Source organism: Fistularia commersonii, chromosome 5 (assembly GCF_037954325.1).
Source record: "Fistularia commersonii isolate RoL2024-O1a breed Wild chromosome 5, RoL_Fcom_v1.0, whole genome shotgun sequence".
NCBI classification, from domain to species: Eukaryota; Metazoa; Chordata; class Actinopteri; order Syngnathiformes; family Fistulariidae; genus Fistularia; species Fistularia commersonii.
Genome location: NC_141288.1, coordinates 17,663,710 through 17,685,683, shown reverse-complemented (window position 1 = coordinate 17,685,683; position 21,974 = coordinate 17,663,710). Strand labels below are relative to the sequence as shown.

The window sequence follows — 21,974 nt, the reverse complement described above, 5'->3', positions numbered from 1 at the left end:
GAAAATAAATGGAAAAAAAAAAAACCTTATTGACTAAGATAGAGGAAAAAATATATTTTTTGGCACTCTGCAATATCAATGCTTCAAAAAAAGAAATAGGGGAAAAAAAAAACATTCATTTGATTTTTTTTTTTTCCCTGCATTGATATTGTCAAAACAACAGAGCGTCCTCGAATTGCTCGCTCGAAAATACAGCGACAAAGTTTCAGGGCTCGGTTAGGTGTCATTCTGGACGTGGAAGAAACATGTCACCACCTGCTTTACCACCGGGACCTCTTTATCGCAAGATGTTGTTCTATGTCTGTGAGCAAAGTTCGCAATTTGAAGCAGGATGTAACACCTTCCCCTCGGCTTGCAATCCTACAATCCAATTACCTGTTTTTTATCAAAGCGAAAATAATGCTGCTGTAATTAGGATTATGGGAAGAGCAATTTACTTTGTTTTTTTTAAAACAGCACCGAAGGACAACTTAGGGAAGGACGTTTGTACTTTCTGATACACTTCTTCGATTGAAAACACAGGGATTGAACATCGATATCAAATGACGGATTGGAAGACGGAGATGTCGAGATAGTAAAGGTTGAAACATAAAAGCAAACAACAGAGAACCTACTGAAAAAAAAAAAAAAAAAAAAAAGAGGACGAGGGAGAGATGAGAAACAGACCATGTTTTTCCAGACGCCGTTAATTTTTATTTATTAGATCCGGCTAGCTTTCCTCTCTGAAAGAGAAGAATGCAAGGCATCTCTAAGGCCTTCCCCTCAGCTGTGTATATAAATATGTATGGACCATCAGCATCCGCTAAGGGTCGAATAATAAATCTACACAGGCCGGCATAAATGGATGATACAGTGTTGCTAATTGTCTGTGTGTATTATCAAGGGCTGGGAAGACCCAGAAGAAAACAGCAAGTTACACCTCGTAACTGTCTAGACATGACATACAAACATATACCAAAATAGAGCGAACCCGGCCAACAGGATGCACACACACACACACACACACACACACACCTCATTCCATGCATAGGCAAGCATTTACTCACAAACAAGCACATATACAATTTCTCTCCCCACGGTAGTGATGCATAAGTAATGCCCTCCGTTTTAAAGGTCTTGTCACAGTGCAGCAGACATGTGGAAGGGTAGAGGGGGAGCTCAGCTATCTAGGGGCCAGGGGCCTGCCTGACTGCCTTCACACACACGCTGTATGTGTGTGTGTGTGTGTGCACGCGCCAGACAGAGAGAGAAAAAGAGTGAGCGTACATTATAGAAAGAAGGAGACACTCGGTTGCTGCCTTGTGGGTTTAATTAGTAGAGGGTTACAGACACCAACGTTCAGGTTAGCGGCCGAGCTTGCCATTTTAACATGGAGCCTGCCTTTCTGCTCGTAATAAGGGGAGCGGCGTGGCGACAAAGAGTGGGAGAGTTAAGCGCGTGTCTCTGCGTATGGAAGCAATTACATGTTTATGAATAGATGGAGAGCATCTCATTAAGATATGAGGATATTGATTTAAAGGGGGTGTAAAGGGTGAGATATTTGGCCACATGTACACGTTTGGGGACATGTGTTGTGGTCCGCACAAACACACAAACACATTTGACTCAGTGTTCTGGCAACAATTACATGTTAAATCCCCCCCCCCCCCCCCCCCCCCCCCCCCCCCAAAATAGCCTAAACATCAATATGTAATGTTTCTCTGGAATGCGCACACACACACACACACACACACATGCCAAGAACACCCAAGGAGCATTTCCAATAATATAATTTCATTTTGTACTTCAGAGAGCTAATTCAAGACGCCAGGCTCCTTGCAGCAACCTTTTCCAGGTGAGAACACTTAAAAGAACACTGAGTAGCTATTAAATGCTGATCTTGACAAGTTTCTTCATGCAACAAAACATAGACGACTAAACGTGTCACCGTCGTTGAACTGAGCTCCTGCAGCGGGAAGCCAGCATGACTGCCTGACCCCCCCGATAGGCATAACCCACACCCTGCTACCAACAACGAAACTGTCATCTAAATCTGACACCCTCTTTATGTAACCCTCCCGTTTAAACCGCGCTCGTGAGTGTGTGTGCGTGTGTGTGTCGTCGACTGGCATCTCTAGGAACATAAAAGCGCTCCCTCTGACACCGACAATCACCGCTCCGAGGCACGCCGCCGAGCAGCCATCTTTGTTCTGATGACGAGCCAGCCGTCTTTGTCGGCGTCTGTTTTCATGTGCCGACTGGGTTACGGTACGGCGTCAGCCTCTGACTTGCAGGGATAAACGGGCTGGGGGGGCGGGGGGGGGGGATTTGAACCCAGATGCCGCTCTGTTTTGTGGCAGCCGACACTTTGGCAACTATTCTTCCAAAAACCATCTGCCAACCTGTTCTCCTCCTTTTAAGCTAGAAATGTACCTGTTTTCATTCTGTCTGCCTTTCTTGCCCTCTCAGTTTGTCTTTACAGCAGCGGATCCTTTCGCATTGCATCCTCCAGCTTTACGAGTTTCTCGCCGGCACACCTTTTAACCTGACGTATCCTTCCGCTGCCTCTCCCCTCACCTACGTGACCTCCTGAGCTTGCAAGCCAGAAGGATCCTTAAAGCACACAGTTGACGTCTCGGTTCAGTAAGTACTGAGGTGATGTGACAAGACATCTGAGAAACTCATAATCCAATACGATCTTGTCTCCTCACACACACCCGTACACACCCGCTCCCAAACCGAAAGGGAAAACTCTTCCACCTGGACTTGAGCACGTGTTGTGAAGAAGCCAGTCCGATGTAAATTGGCTTTTCAAAACCACGCCGAGTAATATTATTCTCGACGACGCGCGCGGATGTGATACGCGCCACTATAGAAACCGTTATTGACTCTGACACGTATGCGGTGCATTTTCCACAGAGGATAAGCAAACACACTTGTCTGGCTGGTGTTGTCACACACACATTCACCTCTGATTCATTTAAATCCGGCGTCGTCAGCTTCGGCTCCGATGCTCTTTGAACTGATAATGTGTGAAAATGCAACTTAATGTTCTGCCTGTTTCTTCGGAAAGCCGATAAACACCGTTTACGGCGGCCGTTTCATTTCACAGATGGCCCCTTTAAGCTCTCAATTTACGAGATGGTTTAAATTTGCCAAAAAGCCCGACTTGAACGCGACGGCTTCCGATGGGTTCTTTGCACGATTCCGTTTATTAAGTTCCTGCGATTCGTCACAGCCGGCGCTGTAGAGAAACGCATCAATCTGCAAAAGCCTGAACGCTGCGCGATTCCAAGAAATCGAACTTCACGTTGACTACTGCAACAACAACAAAAAAAAAAAAAAAAAACACAACAAAAAAAAAAAAAACAAACTTGCCAGATCATTACTTCACAGTTAATTACAAATCTAATTAGAATATTCAAATGGAAGCTTTCTTCTCTGTGTGAGAGCAGAAAGCCGGGGAAAGAGTGATAGTGAAAGAGAGGGAAGGCCGAGAGAGACTCGGTGAGTGGCAATGTGATAACCTGTAATCGGCAGCGCTGCAAACACCTTCTTCTTTTGATGTCCCTCCACTAACATCCTGGCAACAAAGACGGCCAATTACAAATGAGCTAATTAACTAAATTGTTGATGGAGCATGAAGAGTTCATTCACTCCGGCGCCCGCACCATGACAACAGTGAATGGAGGCCCTTTGTTGTGAAGGTAAGTGTGCGGCCGTGCGAGTTGCCATTAGCTTTTGACGCTTTTTCACAAACCTATCAGACCCTTCCACACCGGGAGGGAGATTTGTTACGGATCTCATTGGGTTTGAATCCCGGCTGAACCCTGTCAACCTGCTGTCGAGAAGTTCGAAATCGCTCTTTGAGCGTGCGGTGATGTTTTCTTTGTCGCGCTACTCTCCGCGCGCGGGGGAGCGAGGTTGCCGTTGTGCGGTGTGTCGCGCGATGACGTGAGATGTCGGTCGGTCGCGGGCGCAAATATGCACACAAACACAGACGCACACAAACAGGAAAACATACAGAGCGCGTTCTTACTTCAAAAACTGTCCAAAGTCCTCGCAAATGCTCTCGCAGCCCGGCCACTTGCACACGCCATGACCATACAGGGGATGGGACCCACCACTTTCTTCGTGTTGTGAACTAGAGTTTAAATGGGGGGAAAAAAAAAATAGACAATAAACAGAGGCTTAATGAGCAGACCGGAGGGTAAACAAAAGAACAAGGGAGGGGAGCAAGGTGAGGGCAGTGTGTGAAAGAGAAAACAAAGGGGGGGGGGGGGGGGCGAGCAACAAACACACACCGCCACCCCCTTAAAATCAACACTTCGGGGCGGGGGGGGGGGGTAAATACTGGTAAGCCGTGCACGCCGGTCACCGCTAAACACAAAATGCAAATACATGAATTTTCAAGACACTGTTTAGTAATGCAAGAGAGTTATATTCCCGGCTAACATGCGTATTGGGAGTGAGCGGTAATCTTGTCTGTTGCAGCCCATCCCCGCCCCCACGCCCCCATCTTGTAAAGCTATTATGGGAAGGAGGGCTAGATGCTTTCAAGTAAACATTAAAAATCCAGACAGCCATATAATTTTCATCAGAAGATTAATACTGTGTGTAACTTATGTTCTTTGAGGACAAGGGGATCAGGGGTGCTATGGCGTTTTTCAAATGGCACCCAAATAAGTTATGACCCTGCCTAGACAGCACATCCTATTAAAGATGACAGTTTAACCTTTAGGCTTGGCACTGTTGAGTGTGCCTGTCTGTGTATGAATGCGAGTGTGTTGTGTACGGCGTGTATTTTTGTGCGAATGCCTGTTTTTAGGTTATGCCTGTGCATGTACAGTATGTGTGTGGTCAATGACTTTATGCGTGCGCACTGCTGTGAATGGTCCATGTAGATACATGTGTGTCAGTGTTGGTTTGGCTCACACTGTGATTTGTGGGACACACACACACACACACACAAACACACACACACACACACACATCGATCTGTGGCATGTTAGTAAGCCTTACTCCTGACAATACTCCTTGTTCCTTCATTATGAGACACCATACACCCCCGGGACAGAGGCAGAAAAAAGTGTTTTTCCCCTTCTTCCTTCTCTTCTGATTTCTGCTTTACCTCTCTGTCTTCTGCCCAACATATCCTTTTTTTTTTCCCTGAGCTTCCTTTTAGTGGTACTGAAGTGATAGCATCTACTTTAAACCAATTACACAGCACTTCTACCTCCAGTGTGAGTCTCTACCAAGCATCAATGCAGACGCACACGCTGCCAAGTCCTTATTATAATATATATATAATCACCCAAGAAAAGCCTTTGAATAATGCATGGGGCAGATATGTGAACAGTCAATGTTTTGGTGCTTGGTGCATTTATAAAACACACCATCACAAGGATAAACACCCTGGAAACGCCACTCAAGGCATCACGTATTCTGTTTACATGACAAGCAAGCTAGAAAGGTAATTTTCAAAAGAGAAAAATTGAGGAAAAGCACTAAATACTTAATGTACAAGGAGGTTACCTTGTCTTGCCTTCCAGAAAGGTTTGTTGTGTGTGTGTGTGTGTGTGTGTGTGTGTGTGTGTGTGTGTGTGTGTCTGCCTGCCTGCCTGCCTGGCTTCTTCTCCTTCCTTTTGATATCTGTGTGCAAGCTAAGTGCTTTCAATGGCACATACGGTCCTTTGGGAGAAGGAGCTCTTGTTTTTTTTGCATATTACCAAGACACTAATAAACTATTGAACAAATAAACAAGACATGCTTCTCTGTAGCAAACGATGCTTCTATTTTAAAAGGAGGACAAACAACCCAAACAGGATCAAATGTGTTCCTACACGGAGTTGAGTCGTCGTCTTTTGTGGCACAAAAAGACAACAAGCTGCGCTCGTGTTGTTTTTATGCACGCGTGACAGGTAACAAATATCCCGATTTACACTTTTCATCTTCGGTATCCTCCTACAGTTCGGGTGACGTTTCAATTATTTTACCTCTCTCTCTCCCGTTCCCGTTCCCGCTCTCTTCTGTGGTTGAGCGCCGGGGACTGGCCGTTGGCGATGGAATGGTGAGAGATGGGTGGCGAGGCTTTTGGGGGATTGGAGCAGGAGGTAGTTGAAGAAGAGTTGTTGGTGGAGAGGTCCAAACCACCGCCGCCCCCCGCAGCGCCGCCACCGCCACTGCTGTGTTTGATACCGTTGTCTTCCATGCCGTGACCGCCGCCTCCGGTCACATCCTTCCATAACTGCTGGAGCTCCGCGGGGCTCAAACCGGCTGAAGAAAACATCGGGGGGGAAGAGCGGGAGGAGGAAACAGAAACAAAAGGAGATTCCGGGGATGAGCCGCGACAAGTAGGGAGGGAGCGAGAGACCGGCAGAAAATTTCGACTTCAAAATATGCGCGGAGAATAAGGACGCCGCCAAACCGAATGCTCAAACTTCCAAAAATTGAACTCAACTTCATCCACAGGTGAAAACGGTGATTTCAGTCTATGATGAGTAAGTCTCAATAAGTGGTTTCTTTCAATCTCAAGTGAGGTGAGCAGTTGTTAAAAAAGAAAACAAAAAATGACTGTTCACATGCTGTAACTGTTTGTGATGTTGCAAGCCAGATATGCAAGCTCTGCGGGCTTGCTTGTTTCTCCGCTTGGCAACTAATTAGGCAAGAGTCACTTTGATTTCCTTCTTACGTCTCCTTACTTGTTGTTTTCTGTCGCCGCCATTTTGGTGGTAAACAACAAACATAGGTGTTTACTTGGCTTCAAGGAGGGGGGGGAAATGGACCCTTCCCTCTTATCTCTCACACTCCTTGCTAATTGCTTCATTTTTATTCTCGTGCTCCCGGCTTACGGTGACGGCGGTAAACAATAACAACAACAACGACCACAATAACAACAACTAGCAGGGGACGGGGATTTGAAAACAGCGCAAACACAGCCGGTGCAGAGCTGAGGGAGAGATGAGGCGGACAAAGAGTGCCATAATCAGATATGAGGCGGGGGAAAAAAAAAAAAAAAAAAGATTTTAAAAGCCAAAAAAAAAATGATCATGTGGAGAGTTGGGGGAAAAATAGTGGCTCGCGGAACGACAAGGAAGGCGACACGGCTAGACGTACTTGGAGATAACACCGGAGGGACACAGGTGCATATCAATGAGAGAAACAAAGACAGGCGATTCGGCGAGACGGACGGACGGGGGGAGTTCGGCAGACGGACGGGGCCGGAAGATGTGAGATAGAAATCTTGACAGCGGGAAAGGAGAACGCCCGACATGCAGTCGGGGGGTGGAGGGGAGGGAGGGCGAAAGCAAAGTGGCAAACAATCGTCCAACAAACCGTCACATGGAGCACAGGAAGCATGTGACCGTAAGCGCCGCAAATCACATGCTCTCGGATCAGCGCGTCCAGCCCTCCTCCCTCTCCCGCTTCCTACTTCCCCTCTTACCTGGTGGAGGCAGCGTTTGTCCGGGCAGGGCGGCTTGGCCGGGAGCAGGCCCCGGCAACGAGAGCAGGCCCTGCCGCTGCATGTTGAGCAGGTGCTGCTGCTGCTGGAGCTGCTGCATCTGCAGGAGCTGCTGCTGGAAGACGAGCTGCTGGGCGGCCAGCTGCTGCTGCTGCTGCTGTTGCTATAGAGAAAAGGAGAGGGAGGGAAAATTACAGATGAATTAACAACTGAGCGAGAGGGAGAGGGGAGAGAAGAGGTAGCTGTGTTTGGGCTGTGAGTATATGTAAGTGCGTGTGGAGTGTCTGCACTCACTCACGTTCACCGTGACCTTACATATACCTCTGCCTCTTCTTCTACCTCTTGGTCTGGCTGTGCTGGCGTTGTTACCCCTCCCTCTTTGAGGGGCTGCAGCCCGGTGTTATTTTGTTTCTCTCGCGCTGTGCGTTCGCACTCTCAAACAGACACAAAGCCCCGCTGATACGTATTCTCTCATGTCTGCTCGTCCACGTGGCTTGTGATTGTGCGTGATGCTAAGCCCCGGTATAATCCCCCATTCTGCATCCCCCCACCGGCCCTGATAGTTAATTGTCTCGCCTTCACTTATGGTGCTTACGTTGCCAGAGGGAACAGGGAGGATAACAGATTAATGGTGTTTTGTGTGTGTGTGTGTGTGTGTGTGTGTGTGTGTGTGTGTGTGTTTGTGCGTGTGTGTGTGTGCACGCGCCTGCATGGATACAATTAGATACACACACCTGCATTGTGACCTCCCTCACTCGCTCGCTCTCTGTCTGTCTCCCAGACGAGCTGAGAGCGCCGTTTGTCACGTGCCGAAAACAACAACGATAAACAAAAATAAAAACACGGACATGAACTGCGGCAAAGACGAATCAAGAGGGAATGTCTTTTTCCCGCTATATGTTTACATTTCATGGAAAACGCGAGAGACTCGTGAAGATATTCACCGTCGGTGTATATTTGTCTGTAACTTTCTACCTCAGTCAACATCTACATTCCCTGACCATACGTTCTACCTTTATGTCGAATATTGCTTCAACTATATGACTATCATTTAAAACTTTTGGTCCACCGCGTATTCAGGAAGCAACCGCTTCTCATTGTCACAGACAAAGACGTATTTGTCTGTGTGCGATTGCAATCTTTATATTTTATCACAATAAAATGGGATAGCATCACACTGGTTGGTTCCATGCATCTTGGCATTCTTGCCGGTACCCAACCGTCTTCAATTCTCTGTTGACACACTTTTGTTTTCTCTCTCTTTGGATCATGGTGGACCTGGGAAAGCATAAATGAGTTGGAGGAGGGCGAACGGGGTGGCGGCGGCGGCGGCGGGGAGTTAAAACTTGTGATGCACTCACTGGAAAACAGGCTGCATAATGGAGTGATGCAGGGAGGTGGTTTGTCCCCCACCTCTTCACCCTGCCTCTCGAGAAATAAGGGAGCAATTTCTATTCCATATTTGATTGCAGGGACCCGGAAAAAAAAACTATTCACAAATCCAAACAGAAACAAAGCCGCCGGGAGGTCAGTCGCGGCTTCCTGTTGGGGCGGCATAATGGGCTGCTCGAGGAGTCGGTGAGATGCGCGAGAGAGAAAAGAAAAGGAAAAAAAAAAACAAAGCTAAACAAAACGCCTGTGCGTGTTTATGAGACGTCTTCTTCTCTCTGATCAACTTAACTTCACACATACGGCGCTGCCTGATTGAGGCCCGCGACCGGCCTCTCAGGCTTCAGTGCCAACATAGTTACGCAAATGCAGCTGGGGCTGTCACGCTCATCTCCCCCGCTCTCCTTGCCAAAGACAATGAGACAGAGTTGTGTCTGTCGACTGGCTTCCTGTCACAGTGATTTATGAGCGCTGCACACTGTAACTTTAGTGGTGGAGCATGTCTGTGTGTGTGTGTGTGTGTGTGCGCGTACATCTGTAGAAACTGTTCATTAGTGAGTCCGACCCTTTGTCTCGGGTTTTCTTGTTATAAAATCAGTGAGAGTGTGTGTGTATGTGTGTGTTACTGTGAGTTATTTGTGAATGCCGTTCAAACTTTTCATTAAGGCTTCCAGGTGACCTCACCGGGGGAGTGTGTGTGTGTGTGTGCAGGAGTTGTCCAATTGGCAAACTGAAACATTTCATTCACATCTGTCCAAACATCAACAGTCAACAGAATCTGAAATGCTGGATTGAACTATTAAACAATCAATACGGTCGCTTTCAAATCCCTGGATGGGCGAGTCTGGTTTTATTGCTTTATTTCTAAATAATTCATTGGTATCTTAGTTCAAATCTTGAACCAAATCAAGATTTATCTGAAAAATCACAAACGCTGAATTGGTATAGATGAGTCTTAGCATTAAATTGCAGTGTATTCACAGTGAAATCTTTGGTAATATACTATTTATGAATTCAATTTGTACCTTTTTTTTTACATTTTGTCAATTTAGTCATGATTAACTGCAAATTCAGATGCCAGTCCCTCCTTATATCTCGTGAGATATACATACTGTATGTGGAGGACCTACCTCTTTAGCTTGCTTGCCAGGGTGCTGCTGCTGGAGAAGCTGTAGGTGAAGCTGCTCCTGTTGTTTTTTATAAAACTCCTGCAGATGTTGCTGTGTGCACACATGTCCACACACACACACACAAACAAAGAAAAGCAAAAGTGAAAAAAATACATAGAAGTTAAGTGGATTTGTAAATTCTCCTTGAAAGATGTAATTCCAATAATTATCATGACAGATGAAATAATGACTATATCTTGTAAAAGTTACAAGACATGAAAAGTTTTGAAAGAGATCCTTATAAAGTAACATTTTCTCTGTGATGCACTAATTCAGCTCCAGCTATACTTGACATGCTAGCGATATGGAAACCGTTGCAAAATGATACCGTTTTTAATGGGGATACTGACTGGTATGGAGCAACATTTCATCGTATTAAATGAGGCCGTGATTGAGAGAAAAGGTATGTTAACTTGAATATAAACAATGCTACTGCTTTGTCCACAAACTGTGTACTAAGTGCTAGGCTGAAGAATTTTATGGTGCATTAGAGATGGTGCAATAGAGAAGTCTGTGAACTCTGAGATGAACATGGATCATGAAGTTTTCTGCTATCTAGAATTGATTTTTTGCGCTTCATTTAAACTACACCATTGTTACAAGCAAAAATGAACCCATGTCATGAGTGCAAACACACTCCAGTCCTCTTTAACAACCTAAAGTTGTTCCCCAGGGCGGGCGAGGTAAAGCGCTTCCCATTAATTTAGGATCAGCAATGCTTATTTACCACGATGATGGACCGATTTAACGAAACACGATGCAGTTTGCAAGATAAAGACTGCCATATTCTATTGTAGCGCAGTATTGTTCATATTAAGAGAGACAGATTCTGCAATAGATCCAATCCGTGCACAAAAATACAGAATAGGAAAAAAAAAAAAATCGAAATAACCTACACTCCTTAACATGAACACTTCTTCTTCTTCATTGAATCGATTCTATAATGAGGAAACATTTCAAATCTGATGCGTCTGACTCCTAATATTACATCATCTTTTACCTATCATCATTAAACCTCCTGCGTTCAAGAAAACGTTGCCCTACTCACTACGTCCCGGATGGGTGCCAGTCAGGGAATTGAACTGGCGACACACCAGAGACAATTAATTAGAGGTGACATGAACAAGTAAGTCATTTTCGGATTCCTCTCGGTAAGCGTGTCAAGGACACACGGGTGGCTGTGGTGAGTTGACACGAGTGACTGGTAACAGTGACACTCTGGCAGGGGAGGCGAGTGCGCTCAGTGTCAAACCTGCCACTCTGCTGAGTTGATCTCTCTTATCTGTGTCCTTCTTGTTACACGTATCAAAATAGGTGTGTGCCGGGACTTTAATTGGGCCGGAAAAGTTCACTTTGACTTGGCATAAGACTCACCTCCCTTCCCTCCACAGAAAAGGTGAATTACATTGTGATTTATTCAAAAAAAAAAAAAAAAAAATTGAAAATATAAACATCTGAAACAAAGGTATCTCTTTCTTACTGTATTTTTTATTGATTTTTTTCACTTCTTGCTGAGTTGCATTTTGCCTTTGGAGTCAACTTTATTGTCAAATGTTTCACGCATAAAAAAGAAAAAAAAAGGTTTCTCTAAAACCCGTGGGGCAAAAGTACAAAAATAATAAGCAAGGTAGCGAGGTTATTGCGAAGTCCAAAAAGGTGCAAGTGTTTTTTAAAGTGACAGCCTTAAGAGGAACAGGATAGAAGAAGACGGACAAAAACGCAGCGGTTCCCCGGACAGAAATCACAAAAACACCATTTCTACAAGATCAAGTCGCAGCGTGTGCATGCGCCGCCATCTTGGATCAACTCCGACTTAGTTTGACGTGTATTCGTTTTCCCGTTGTGTTTGTTCGTTTGTCCCTACGCCATTGGAAAGCCTACTTTTCAGTAAAAAAAGAAATGATGCACCCATTATGTCAGGGGTGGGCAATTATTTTTGACTGGCGGGCCGCATTTCTGATTAAATTTTTATGTGAGGGCCAACTTAGTGTCATGTAAAAAAATGTACATTGAAATTTAAATGTTTACATTTTTTGGCATTTTATTTCACCTTTAGAATAATACTGAAATTATTTGTATGTCATCATCCATACAAAATTTAAAAAAAAAGGAAAAAATGATTTCAATGTGGATTGAAAATATTTCAGATTGAAGTATTCAAAGAAAGTAGCTTAAAAAAGGTGTAAAAGGGTAAAAAAAATAAATTAAAAAAAAAAGAAGGAAAAAAGACCGGATGTAGCCGTAAAATGCCCGGGTCTGCGTTACGTCCGGCTAGAAAATTCCCATCCCGTACACGGCGAGTCGTGACAATGTGTATTTGCGTCTCCCATACGTGCGTTGACTGTGGTCGGGTGTGTGTACCTGCTGCAGCATTACAGCCTGCTGCTGCTGGAGGAGGGCCTGTAGCTGCTGGGGGGAAAGCACCTGCTGCTGGAGGATCTGCTGCATCTGTTGCGGCGTGATCACCTGGGGACTCATCATGGCCACCGACACAGGAACCTGGACAGGAGGAGAGGAGCGGGGACGCGGCTGAGTAGGTATGAGGCGAATACGAGGGGGCGAGCGGTGAGAAGAGAACACCGCGAAGGGTGTGGGAACGGTCTCGGGATCCCACGGATTGACACGAGCGGAGGAATGAATTAAAAGGGAGAGGTGTTGCTCAGGTTATAGTATGGCGATGGTGCGATAATGGGTGCCTTCAAGGTAGGGAGCGAAGGCCTCCGTTCCCTGTGAAGTTTGCAGCCCAGAGGAGACGCTGAAGGACGGATTCGGCGGATGCCGTGCTTTTGTGTTGCTCATCTTATTTTCCTGCCTTCACCCCCGTTGGGAAAAGTAAGGGATTTAAATAGACATAGACTTTAATTAGCAGGACCCTTGAACTCTCCCACTTCAGTGCGCCTATCAGCGCCGCTATTGTGAAACAGCGTGAAAATGCACAACTCTGAAGCTGATTAAAACTAGCCTGATGAAGTGGACACATGGCAGGCACAAGAAGTGCAACGCGGAGGGTTGCGACTAGGAGGTTGAAGGTTTGTCGTGTCAAAATACTAGATGGAGCGGTTTTTCAAAAATGTCCAAATCGGTCTTTCCGTGAGCCATTTTGAAAATCGGGTCTTTTCCGTCGGTGAGATAAACATCTTGTTTTCCCCTCACTTTTTTTTCCAAAATGACAGCAGTGCCAACAACTTCTGGGGCAAAAGATCAAGAGGAAAGGAAAAATTGCATTTGCATTTTCCGATTATATGCACAGATTCCGGCAGACTCGTGGGATCACGTGACTTAAAAACCAACACATTGTTACCGACACAGATGCCGTTTTAACCGTTTGGTTTTGAACGTGTTCCTGGGTAAGGTTGCACCTACCGTTGACTCTAGCCTCGGGCCTCTGTTAATGCTAGTTTTTAATTTTAATTTTTTTTTTACTTTTTGTTTTACGTACAAGAGCATACAGAGGTTACTGTTTCGCAGGAGCTCGGTGCAGAAAAGGTCGGATTTTTTTTTCTTTTTTTATCCGTACACTTTCAATACTTTCAGTTACTTCAGGAGCCGACCACTTATTTTTGTTTTCGTGGAATCACCTTGCGTTTACACGGTCACTGGACCGATCCTGACTGAATCAAACGCCTCGTCTTTCTCGAGACCATCTTTCGTCGTGACCTCGTTCGTCTCCGACGCGATATCGGCCGATATTTCTCGGCGCACTAATGAAATCTAGGATCGCGCGTCGCATCATGTCAACAGAGATCCTTTCTGCTTCTAAAATCACGACGAAAGAAAATAACAACATATAGTTACACCTGCGGGGACACTAATTGCAGAGGTGTTTTGGAGAGGAGCTGCCATGACGGTAGCCGGCCTACAGTATACGGCGTGTCAAGGGGCCAATAAGACATCCCCGTCCTCATCGCCAGCTAATCAAGCTGCCTTGATTACTTTCCATGCATGTCTCTCCTCTCTCCTCCCGTCTTCTCTCTCATCCTCGCTTTCTCCCCCCCATTCTCTCTCACTGTCAGGCCTTGACACGTCCTTGTTTAGCTCTCCTCTCCTCATCGCCTACCGCCTCCCCATCGCCCCACCCCAGGTTTTCCCCCCTCTTTGATTAGCCGAGACATTTGCATGGTCACTACACATTTTTCATTTTAGAAGTCATTATGCATTAGTGGCTCCTGATCGCCCGCCTTGACTAATCCTGATGAACTGAAAATCACAGCTGAAGGTCAACTTCCAGCCGGCCCGGCTGCACATTCATATTCATATTCAAACAAATCCTGCCTCCATTGTTCATTAGGGTCTTAGAGAGAAGGGGCTCCATCTAAGGTGGAAGAGGACGAGGAGAAGGAGGAGGATGTTGTGGTGCTGCTTTTTTTCTTTTTTTTTCTTCTCTCTACTGGCCCCCTTCCTTGCAAGAGCACCAGAGAAAATGCATTCGCAATAAATGATGTGCCGAACAAAAGATGTCAAAAGTTGCAAATTAAACAGTCCATGTGTAATTATGCAAATGCTGTGCTTACACCTTCAATGTTATTAACCCTTAAAGGTACATTGCAAGGTAAGTAATTACCCCTACAGTCACTCCTGGGTTTGTGTTGGATGCCGTGACAATAGGACGAGTGAGGCTGAGAAACAACATTAGAGATGCACTCATTAAGATCATTAATTGGATGCTGGCTCCAAGATGTTTTCTTTTTTTTTTTTTGGCTCACAAAAGAGATATAGACTTATAGAGTTAACACAAATGTATGCGCATACATATGTAAAGTGGAATCAAATATAAATTCTACATTGTACTTCAAAGTGTTTCTTCCTGGTGTAAGTGGTGCGATATAAGTATTCATCATCGAATATCTGTAAGTTACTGTTGCTGGACTCCGGCAAGAATGGATTCCAAAAAAAAAAAAAAAAAAAAGAAATCATCGCCGAGCAAGAGCAACAAAATATGCAGGGCAGCAAACCAACCACCTCGAGAAACTTGGAGGAGCCTTTCATACTTTTATTAGCTTTTTAGAGTTGTAATTGGGGATAATGACCTTCATTTCTTCACCGTTCAAAACAAAAAGAGGGTAAGAAAAGAGAGAAAAGCGGGATGAAGAAGGAGAGGAGAGAATAAGCACTGGCCCATGTCCATTGTGAAGTGCAGTACAATGCTAATTCCAACATTTAACTGCATGCTTTTCTGCTTGACGTATCAGAGGCTTCAAGATGAAAGCAGATAAGTAATTGCTCTCCTGGTTTTTATTCTTCACTGACAACCCATAAATTTAATTTTACACACACGTTCATTTACATTTTCGAGTATATGACATGATAATTGCAGGAATATAACACCTTCATTCTGCAGGATACTGCATGAGGGCTTGATTGACATGAGCAGTGAATTGAAAGGAACAGGAGGCTGAATTGCCTCTCCTAGAAATGATTTTGCCACGAAGGGATGAAATTAATGAGCATTTACTCGATGATGGCAGCGGCATAAACATGCAGAGGTTGTGAATCTCTCCGAAAGGGAAAAAAAAAAACCATGATATCCAATCGGGGCCTCTGTTTCCTTACAATCTGAGAGAAATAAAAAAAAAATGACATGTATATACACACATATATGTACATCAGTAGATACAGTAAACATGTATGGAATTTGTGAATCATTTTCACATCGGTTGCAGTTGTTGAGGAAACTCCTGGCTGTCATTATTATAATCATTATTATGTAATTGCGGCAGGCCACATTCGGCAAAACTAAAAACCATTTCACGCCACATTGGTGGGAAACAGTCGTGTATTAACTGTGATTATTGTATTTGCGTCTCCTTTAAATACCAAAAAAAAAAAAAAATTGGGGCAGTGTTGACCGGAGCTCCGAACCCATGCGGGTTTCCCCGCAAATCGATAACACTAGTGGGGTCCACAGCAGCGCAAGCAAATCGTCACAACACTTTTGTCACACCGGAAGGCCACGACCAACCGGCCTCACAAATAGACATCGAACTAGACGGTTAACACGGGACTCGGTTTGTTGGGTCCAACAGACACTCTGGCAGCAATTGAACTTATTAAATGATGAGGCACTTCCTCTTCAGAGCGATGGGATTTCAAAAGAACTGAAAGTACCAAACAGCAGAGATAACAAGGATATCAGAGCTGAAAGTCAAACAATTACAAGTACAACGAAGAAAGATTCCCGGTGTCCGACTGTCTTCGACACAACATAATTAGTCGAAATATACAGGGGGGAAACACTTGACTGGGTGTCGGTTACAATACGCCAACATCGTGATAGCGGGGACAATGAAAACGGGGGGATGTTATCAATGACAGAAGTTGGTTATATAACACAGGACGGAGCGCTGAGCAGAACAACGCTGGGAAAAATGCGATGAAAAATTGAGTCCGAGCCAGTAATTACTGGGGATCCTTGGCAGGAAGTGTCAGTGCTAATTAAGCTACGAGCTAGAGCTTTACAGCGAGGCACAAAAAAAAAAAAAAATCAAAAAAAAATTGGAGAACGCCTTCCCCCTCCCCTCCCCCCGTTCATCCCCACCCACATTTACTATTTCATCTCAATTTCCCGAGCATCCCAGGGGGCGCGGACACAAATCTCAGACGCCCCTCGTGACTCGTGGACTCTTGACCTCTCAACTCCTTTCCAGCAGACACTGCTCATTTACTATCTAATTACTGCCAAATGTGGCCACGCCATTATTGATAGCTCGGACTCTCCACTCAAGGACCTCCAAGGCTCCGGGGCAGCTGGCCCGGTGAGTGTGTGGCAGGGAAGGTTCAAGTGCGGCGTACACAGGAAGCGTGTGTGTCGAATTACATGCATACGCCCACGTATTGGAGCCCGGCGCGCCCGAATACGTATAGTGTACTCAGCTTAAGGAGATCAATACTTTAGATTTTTAGAACTCAAGCTAAGTAGATTAATGAATGTTTTCAAAAATCAATTTCCATAAGGATTTGATAGAACTACACGGGTAATGCATTTATCGTTACATAAAGAGCCGTCATCTAAAGCCTCAAATAAAATGCTCCAGGAGATTGGAAATGGCTTAGCCCGATTTCCATATTGATTCTTCTTTACATGCAGATAGTCATTGATTAAACCCGGAATATAGAGGATACAAGTTTAGGTGCGCGCCCTCGCTGGCCCGCATTATTTGCGCCATAATCAGCTCACACCTTTTTATCATTAAACTGTCACCATTCACTTCCGACCATTGCCTGCAGGTGGATACTGTTCGGGAGTAAATAGGAGTGACAGATAAAGGGGTGAGAGAAAGAGAGAGAGAGAGAAAGAGAGAGAGAGAGAATTCCGCAAAAAAAAAAAAAAAAAAAGGAAGCACAGAGAGGAGTGTTGAAATAGAAATAAGTAAGAGAGTACAAGTGATGGGGGGCACTTCCCTCTGATGTTGCAGGTAATATGGCCTCCACTGGATCAGCCTCTTCATCAGTGACACACAGTAAATTACAAGTGCTTCAAGCAGCTCAGTGAATTATAGTTCATCACTTGGAAAGGCTTTCCCCCTCACCACTGGGGCCCGGGCGTATCAGATCTGCCGGTTAGGATCCAATTAACACCCTGGCCAGAATCATCTGATTGCATGTGTAAGGGCTGGTATAACTCGTTTATTGCACCCATGTATCTTCTGTCACAAGGTAAATTTGTTGCTGCTACATCAAAGGTCTGAGTTACTTTTTTTTTTTATCCCTCCCTTCCTCTCACTTTCACTTGATCCCCCAAACTCAGCTACCTTGCCTTGGGGTTGTATTTCAGCTTCTTTTGCATCACAATGATGAACCCGCTCTGTCCTCGCAATTTAGCAATCTTGTCCTGTAGGTGTTGTAAATGCAGGGAGGGGGGAGAAAAGAGAAGCGGGGGGGGGGGGGAGATGGTGATAGAAAAAAAAAAAAAAAAAAAAAATCTTGTTTTCTGGTTATAAAAGCAGTAACCAAGGGTGTTTGACTTAAAATGTGCTGACATATTTTCCTCTCTCTTTCTCTCTCTCTCTTGAGTCAACAGAAGTTTTCCTCATGAATAACATAATATTTCCCCCAATTCTTTATTCCATTCGTGGGGATAGTTTTTTTTTTTTTTCTTTTTTTTTCTTCTCCAAGTTACAACCAGAGGGTATTCATAAATGTAAATGCAAAATACCGTCTTTTAGCCTCGCATGCAGAAGTTAGGTAACCCCCCCCCCCCCCTACTCAATGTTAACCCAATTCCTACCGCGCGCGTCTGTTTCGGATGAAGATTATACGAGATCTTCTATCGTGATTTTGGGCTTGATTGTGAAATGGGCGGGCCTGCGACGCTTCCAACCGGACGGCCCGTGTCACGAAGCAATCTGAGCGAAAAAACGCCCGTACGCTATTTTTCCTTCATATTTAGGACACTGCTTGGGTGGCAGTGAGGCTATTAGTTATGCCCCCGTTTTCCTCATCTATTTTGCACACGCTGACATGCGGAGGTGGGACAGATCAACGTACGAGCGGCTGCAGATGATCCAGATTGTTTGAGGCAGCTCCGGGCCCGGTTCCGTTTGTGATCGACAATTAGCGCCGGCGCCGCTAATAATCGAGAGTGACGCCGGGTCACGTATGACGACGGTAAACCTCAAACCGCCTGTCTTTCCGCTCTTGACGTGTGCAAATGCATGATGCATGCGGATGTATTATGTACATGCGTGTTCAAATGAAACAACTGTCAGATTCATAGGCCCCCTGTAATCCTCTCCGCCTCTCCTTGTCCGCGTTTCTTTATTTGTATTCCAAATGTCAGTGTATAAATGCCTTTCAGTGGGGGGATATTGCCACAGAGCAGAATGAGGGGGGAACGGAGCAGAGACGAGAGGGTGTTGTGTGCCTTGGGAGAGCCATGAAAGCAGCATGGCGGAGGCAGGGGGATTTACAGGGAGAAATAGGTGTTTATTGAGTGCTCCCATGGGCTTACAGTGTAATAATAGACCTGTCACATTACGCAAATGTGGAGAAGCAGTTTATGTGTGTTTGTATGTGTGTTGGTGAGACTCCCCCCCCCCACCACCACCACCTCCGCCGTTGTGTGTGTGTGTGTGTGTGTGGGTGTTCATGTGAACACCAGAGCTGCTTGCCTCCGCATCATCAACTCCTGAGAAGCGGCAATGAGCGAGCGGATAGAATTAGTCAGGCGAGAGCCTTTAACCACTAATACGCATAATTAAAACTGCAAGCCGAGGCACTTAGATGCTTGTGTACTAAATAATTTACATGCCATGATCTATGGATCACTTCCCTCCCTTAAATACCAAAGATGGGAGAAGGAGAAGAAAAAAAAAAAAGACTGGCAGAGGATTTATCAGTATCTCTGTCACAGGCAGCATGTCATGGCAATATTAATCCTTTTTTCCACTTTTACAATGCTAATCATGCGGGGCAATCAATCTGCATTATTTCAAAACGTATCATTGCCTTTGACTGCTATAAAGCCTTCAAGCTGATAAAACATTGCACAATAGTTCCCATTGTCCCGGTCCAGACAGCTTTCTTTGGTAAACTCCCCAAAACTACCAGAGAAAATGCTGATGCTGACAAGGTCAGAGAAATGAAAGAATAATACGTTTTTTTTTTTTTTTTTTAAAAAGAAAGGCCTCATACCGATACTTGCACAATAAGGTACTATGGTTTAAAATGTCATTTGAAATGAGCGGATTCATGAGTGCGCGGCAGCACGGTCCCAGACTAAAAATGACCATGAACCGCAAGGATTTGGGAAGTGACACTGTGAAAGTCGGCGGCACGTCTCGCCGACGTTCCGCACGGAGACTTCGTGGAACCAAGAGGTGTGAATGTTAATAAAGGCAGGATCAACAGATGGATTAGTTGGGAGCCAAGGACAGGGTGATCGGGCAGGGCCGTGGATCCTTATTGATTCATATCACTAACATCAGGCGGGGACGGAGTAAGCAAATGTAAATATTCAATATTTACCTTCGGCGAGGCGTTATTAGAGGAAGGAGCTCGGACACGGGCCACATTGCACCCGTTCAATACGGTTCCCCCTGCCATGAATGTCTCAAATTTGTTGACCACGCGGGCGTTTGTGCTATCGGGTTGCCCGCTTGTGAATATCTAAGCAGGTGAAAATGAGTGCATTTGTGTGAATATAGCGATAGCAATCTCGATGAATTTGAAGTGATTCGTGGAAAAGAGCGATCGCGCGTCCGACCTTAGCTCTTCGGAAATGCCTAATTAAGTACACAGGGGTGCGACGCCAATTGGAGGTGTTGCCATTGTTACACTCTGTGAAAATATCAACGAGTGAGGTTAACACCATTTTCCCCGTCAAGGAAATGCGGAGAGTCACTAATGAGGTAAACCATTGATTCTTGATTGTACTTATTAGCCAAGTGGAGGGCACACATCCCCATGTCAAACAACAGAACGCAAAAAGGAAATATGAATCATAAACATGGAGCGCAGATGTGAAGGAGCCTCGTATAATTTGAGCTGAGGAAACCCAACAAACTGCCTCGTTGAATTCGGAGTTTAAAAAAAGCATAAAAGGAATTTAAGAGTTTCAGAGGGAGCGCAGCTGCAACGGGTTCATATTCATATGTATGAATTAGCGTGAGCGTCCAAGTATTTTTTTTACATATGCACAAGTGCGGCCTCCCTCAATGACAACAGAAACAGAAAAGCTCCACAAACCGATGAGGTCAATTTGCGGAAACGGTAGAATTAACTTGCTGTCTGATCGACTAACCGGAACAACATTCCCTCCAAATAGTGACAGCCGATCTCTGAATCTTTGTATGTCCACAACGCCACGGAGCTAATGTGGAAAAGCTTGCGGATGAAAAATGTCCCTCCTATTGGTCACGCTTCCACATAACCTCTGAATATACCTGCAATACTGATTGTCGTCCATTTTATGAGCATTTTGGACCAAATGGGTTTAATAACCTCATTAAACATGGATAGAATGCCTATAAAAGAAAATGCTGTTTCCTGAGATCGGTCGGTCTTGTGTGTTTTTATGTGTCTGTGTGACACCTTGCATTCTAAGATCTGGGTTGTCCAGCTTTAGGATTGCAGCGGCAGGTCCAAGGATTGCGTTGGTAAATCAAACACACTTGTGGAACAAAGGAAATCTTTTCAGAGGAACATGTATTATGGATGGACTTAAGAGATTAGATGGGGAGCTGCTTTACCTGCAGTGGACGCTGCTTGTCCTGGCTCTTTGGAGACTTCAGGCCACTGCCTGGCTGTTGCAAGAGTAATTGCCTTGCTGCTTGTAGGGCCTGCAAAGAGAAGAAATCAACACCGATGAAAAACAAGGACGTGCGGAAGACGGACGGTCAAAGCCCACGCAGATACACCTCGAATTTCCGGGGACGAAATAAAAAAAAAAAAAAAAAAAAAAAAAAAGTCATCAGTTGATTCATCAATGACATTTTCTGCAACAGATTCTCGCGAGATTTTGCGCAACACTGGGGTTTTTGAGTTCACGGAGTCATGATCGAAGATAAACACGCTTGGTCTAAAGCGCCCCTGAAGAAGAGGGTGAAGGGCTGGAAAAAGCGGCAGAGTGTTTGTAGAATTGACCTGTCTAGTGTGTGCTCAACTGAAATACCCACTTCTCTCTGCAAATTATCACCATATTTGCATATTCATAATATCAATTTGAAGTAGAAGCAGTACCATGTGAAGTGTCCCTGGGAGCTGTAATTAAAGTTGACAAAATCAACATCAGATTACATTTAGAGTGAATTAACAAGCAGTCCAGGTTTTACTTTACACATCAATAATGCTTATGAACAGAACACGGGTGAAAGAAAGAGAGGAAAATTAAAATACAAAGAAGAAGAGACCTTTCCCTTTCCAATTAAATAGAATTTGATTCACAGCGGTTTACACGTGCCTATTTGTTAATTGTACAATTTGGCATCAACTCGCTTTTTCTTTTTTTTTTTTTTTTTTTAGCAAAAAACTGTGATTGT

At 44.9% G+C, this 21,974-nt stretch overlaps 1 protein-coding gene across 7 annotated transcripts in view; it reads right to left on the bottom strand.

Moving 5' to 3' along the window:
- Nucleotides 1-21,974, bottom strand: part of foxp2 (forkhead box P2) — a 96,911-nt gene that overhangs the window by 17,386 nt on the left and 57,551 nt on the right. For all 7 annotated transcript variants that reach the window (XM_086147085.1, XM_086147082.1, XM_086147080.1 and 4 more), the window contains 6 exons: nucleotides 21,186-21,275; nucleotides 12,361-12,498; nucleotides 9,961-10,050; nucleotides 7,424-7,604; nucleotides 5,976-6,255; nucleotides 4,019-4,123 (listed from right to left, as the gene is read on the bottom strand). In XM_086147085.1, the coding sequence (XP_086003211.1) occupies nucleotides 4,019-4,123; nucleotides 5,976-6,255; nucleotides 7,424-7,604; nucleotides 9,961-10,050; nucleotides 12,361-12,480 (776 nt within the window). In that variant the 5' untranslated portion in view covers nucleotides 12,481-12,498; nucleotides 21,186-21,275. The remainder of the gene's footprint in view (nucleotides 1-4,018; nucleotides 4,124-5,975; nucleotides 6,256-7,423; nucleotides 7,605-9,960; nucleotides 10,051-12,360; nucleotides 12,499-21,185; nucleotides 21,276-21,974) is intronic.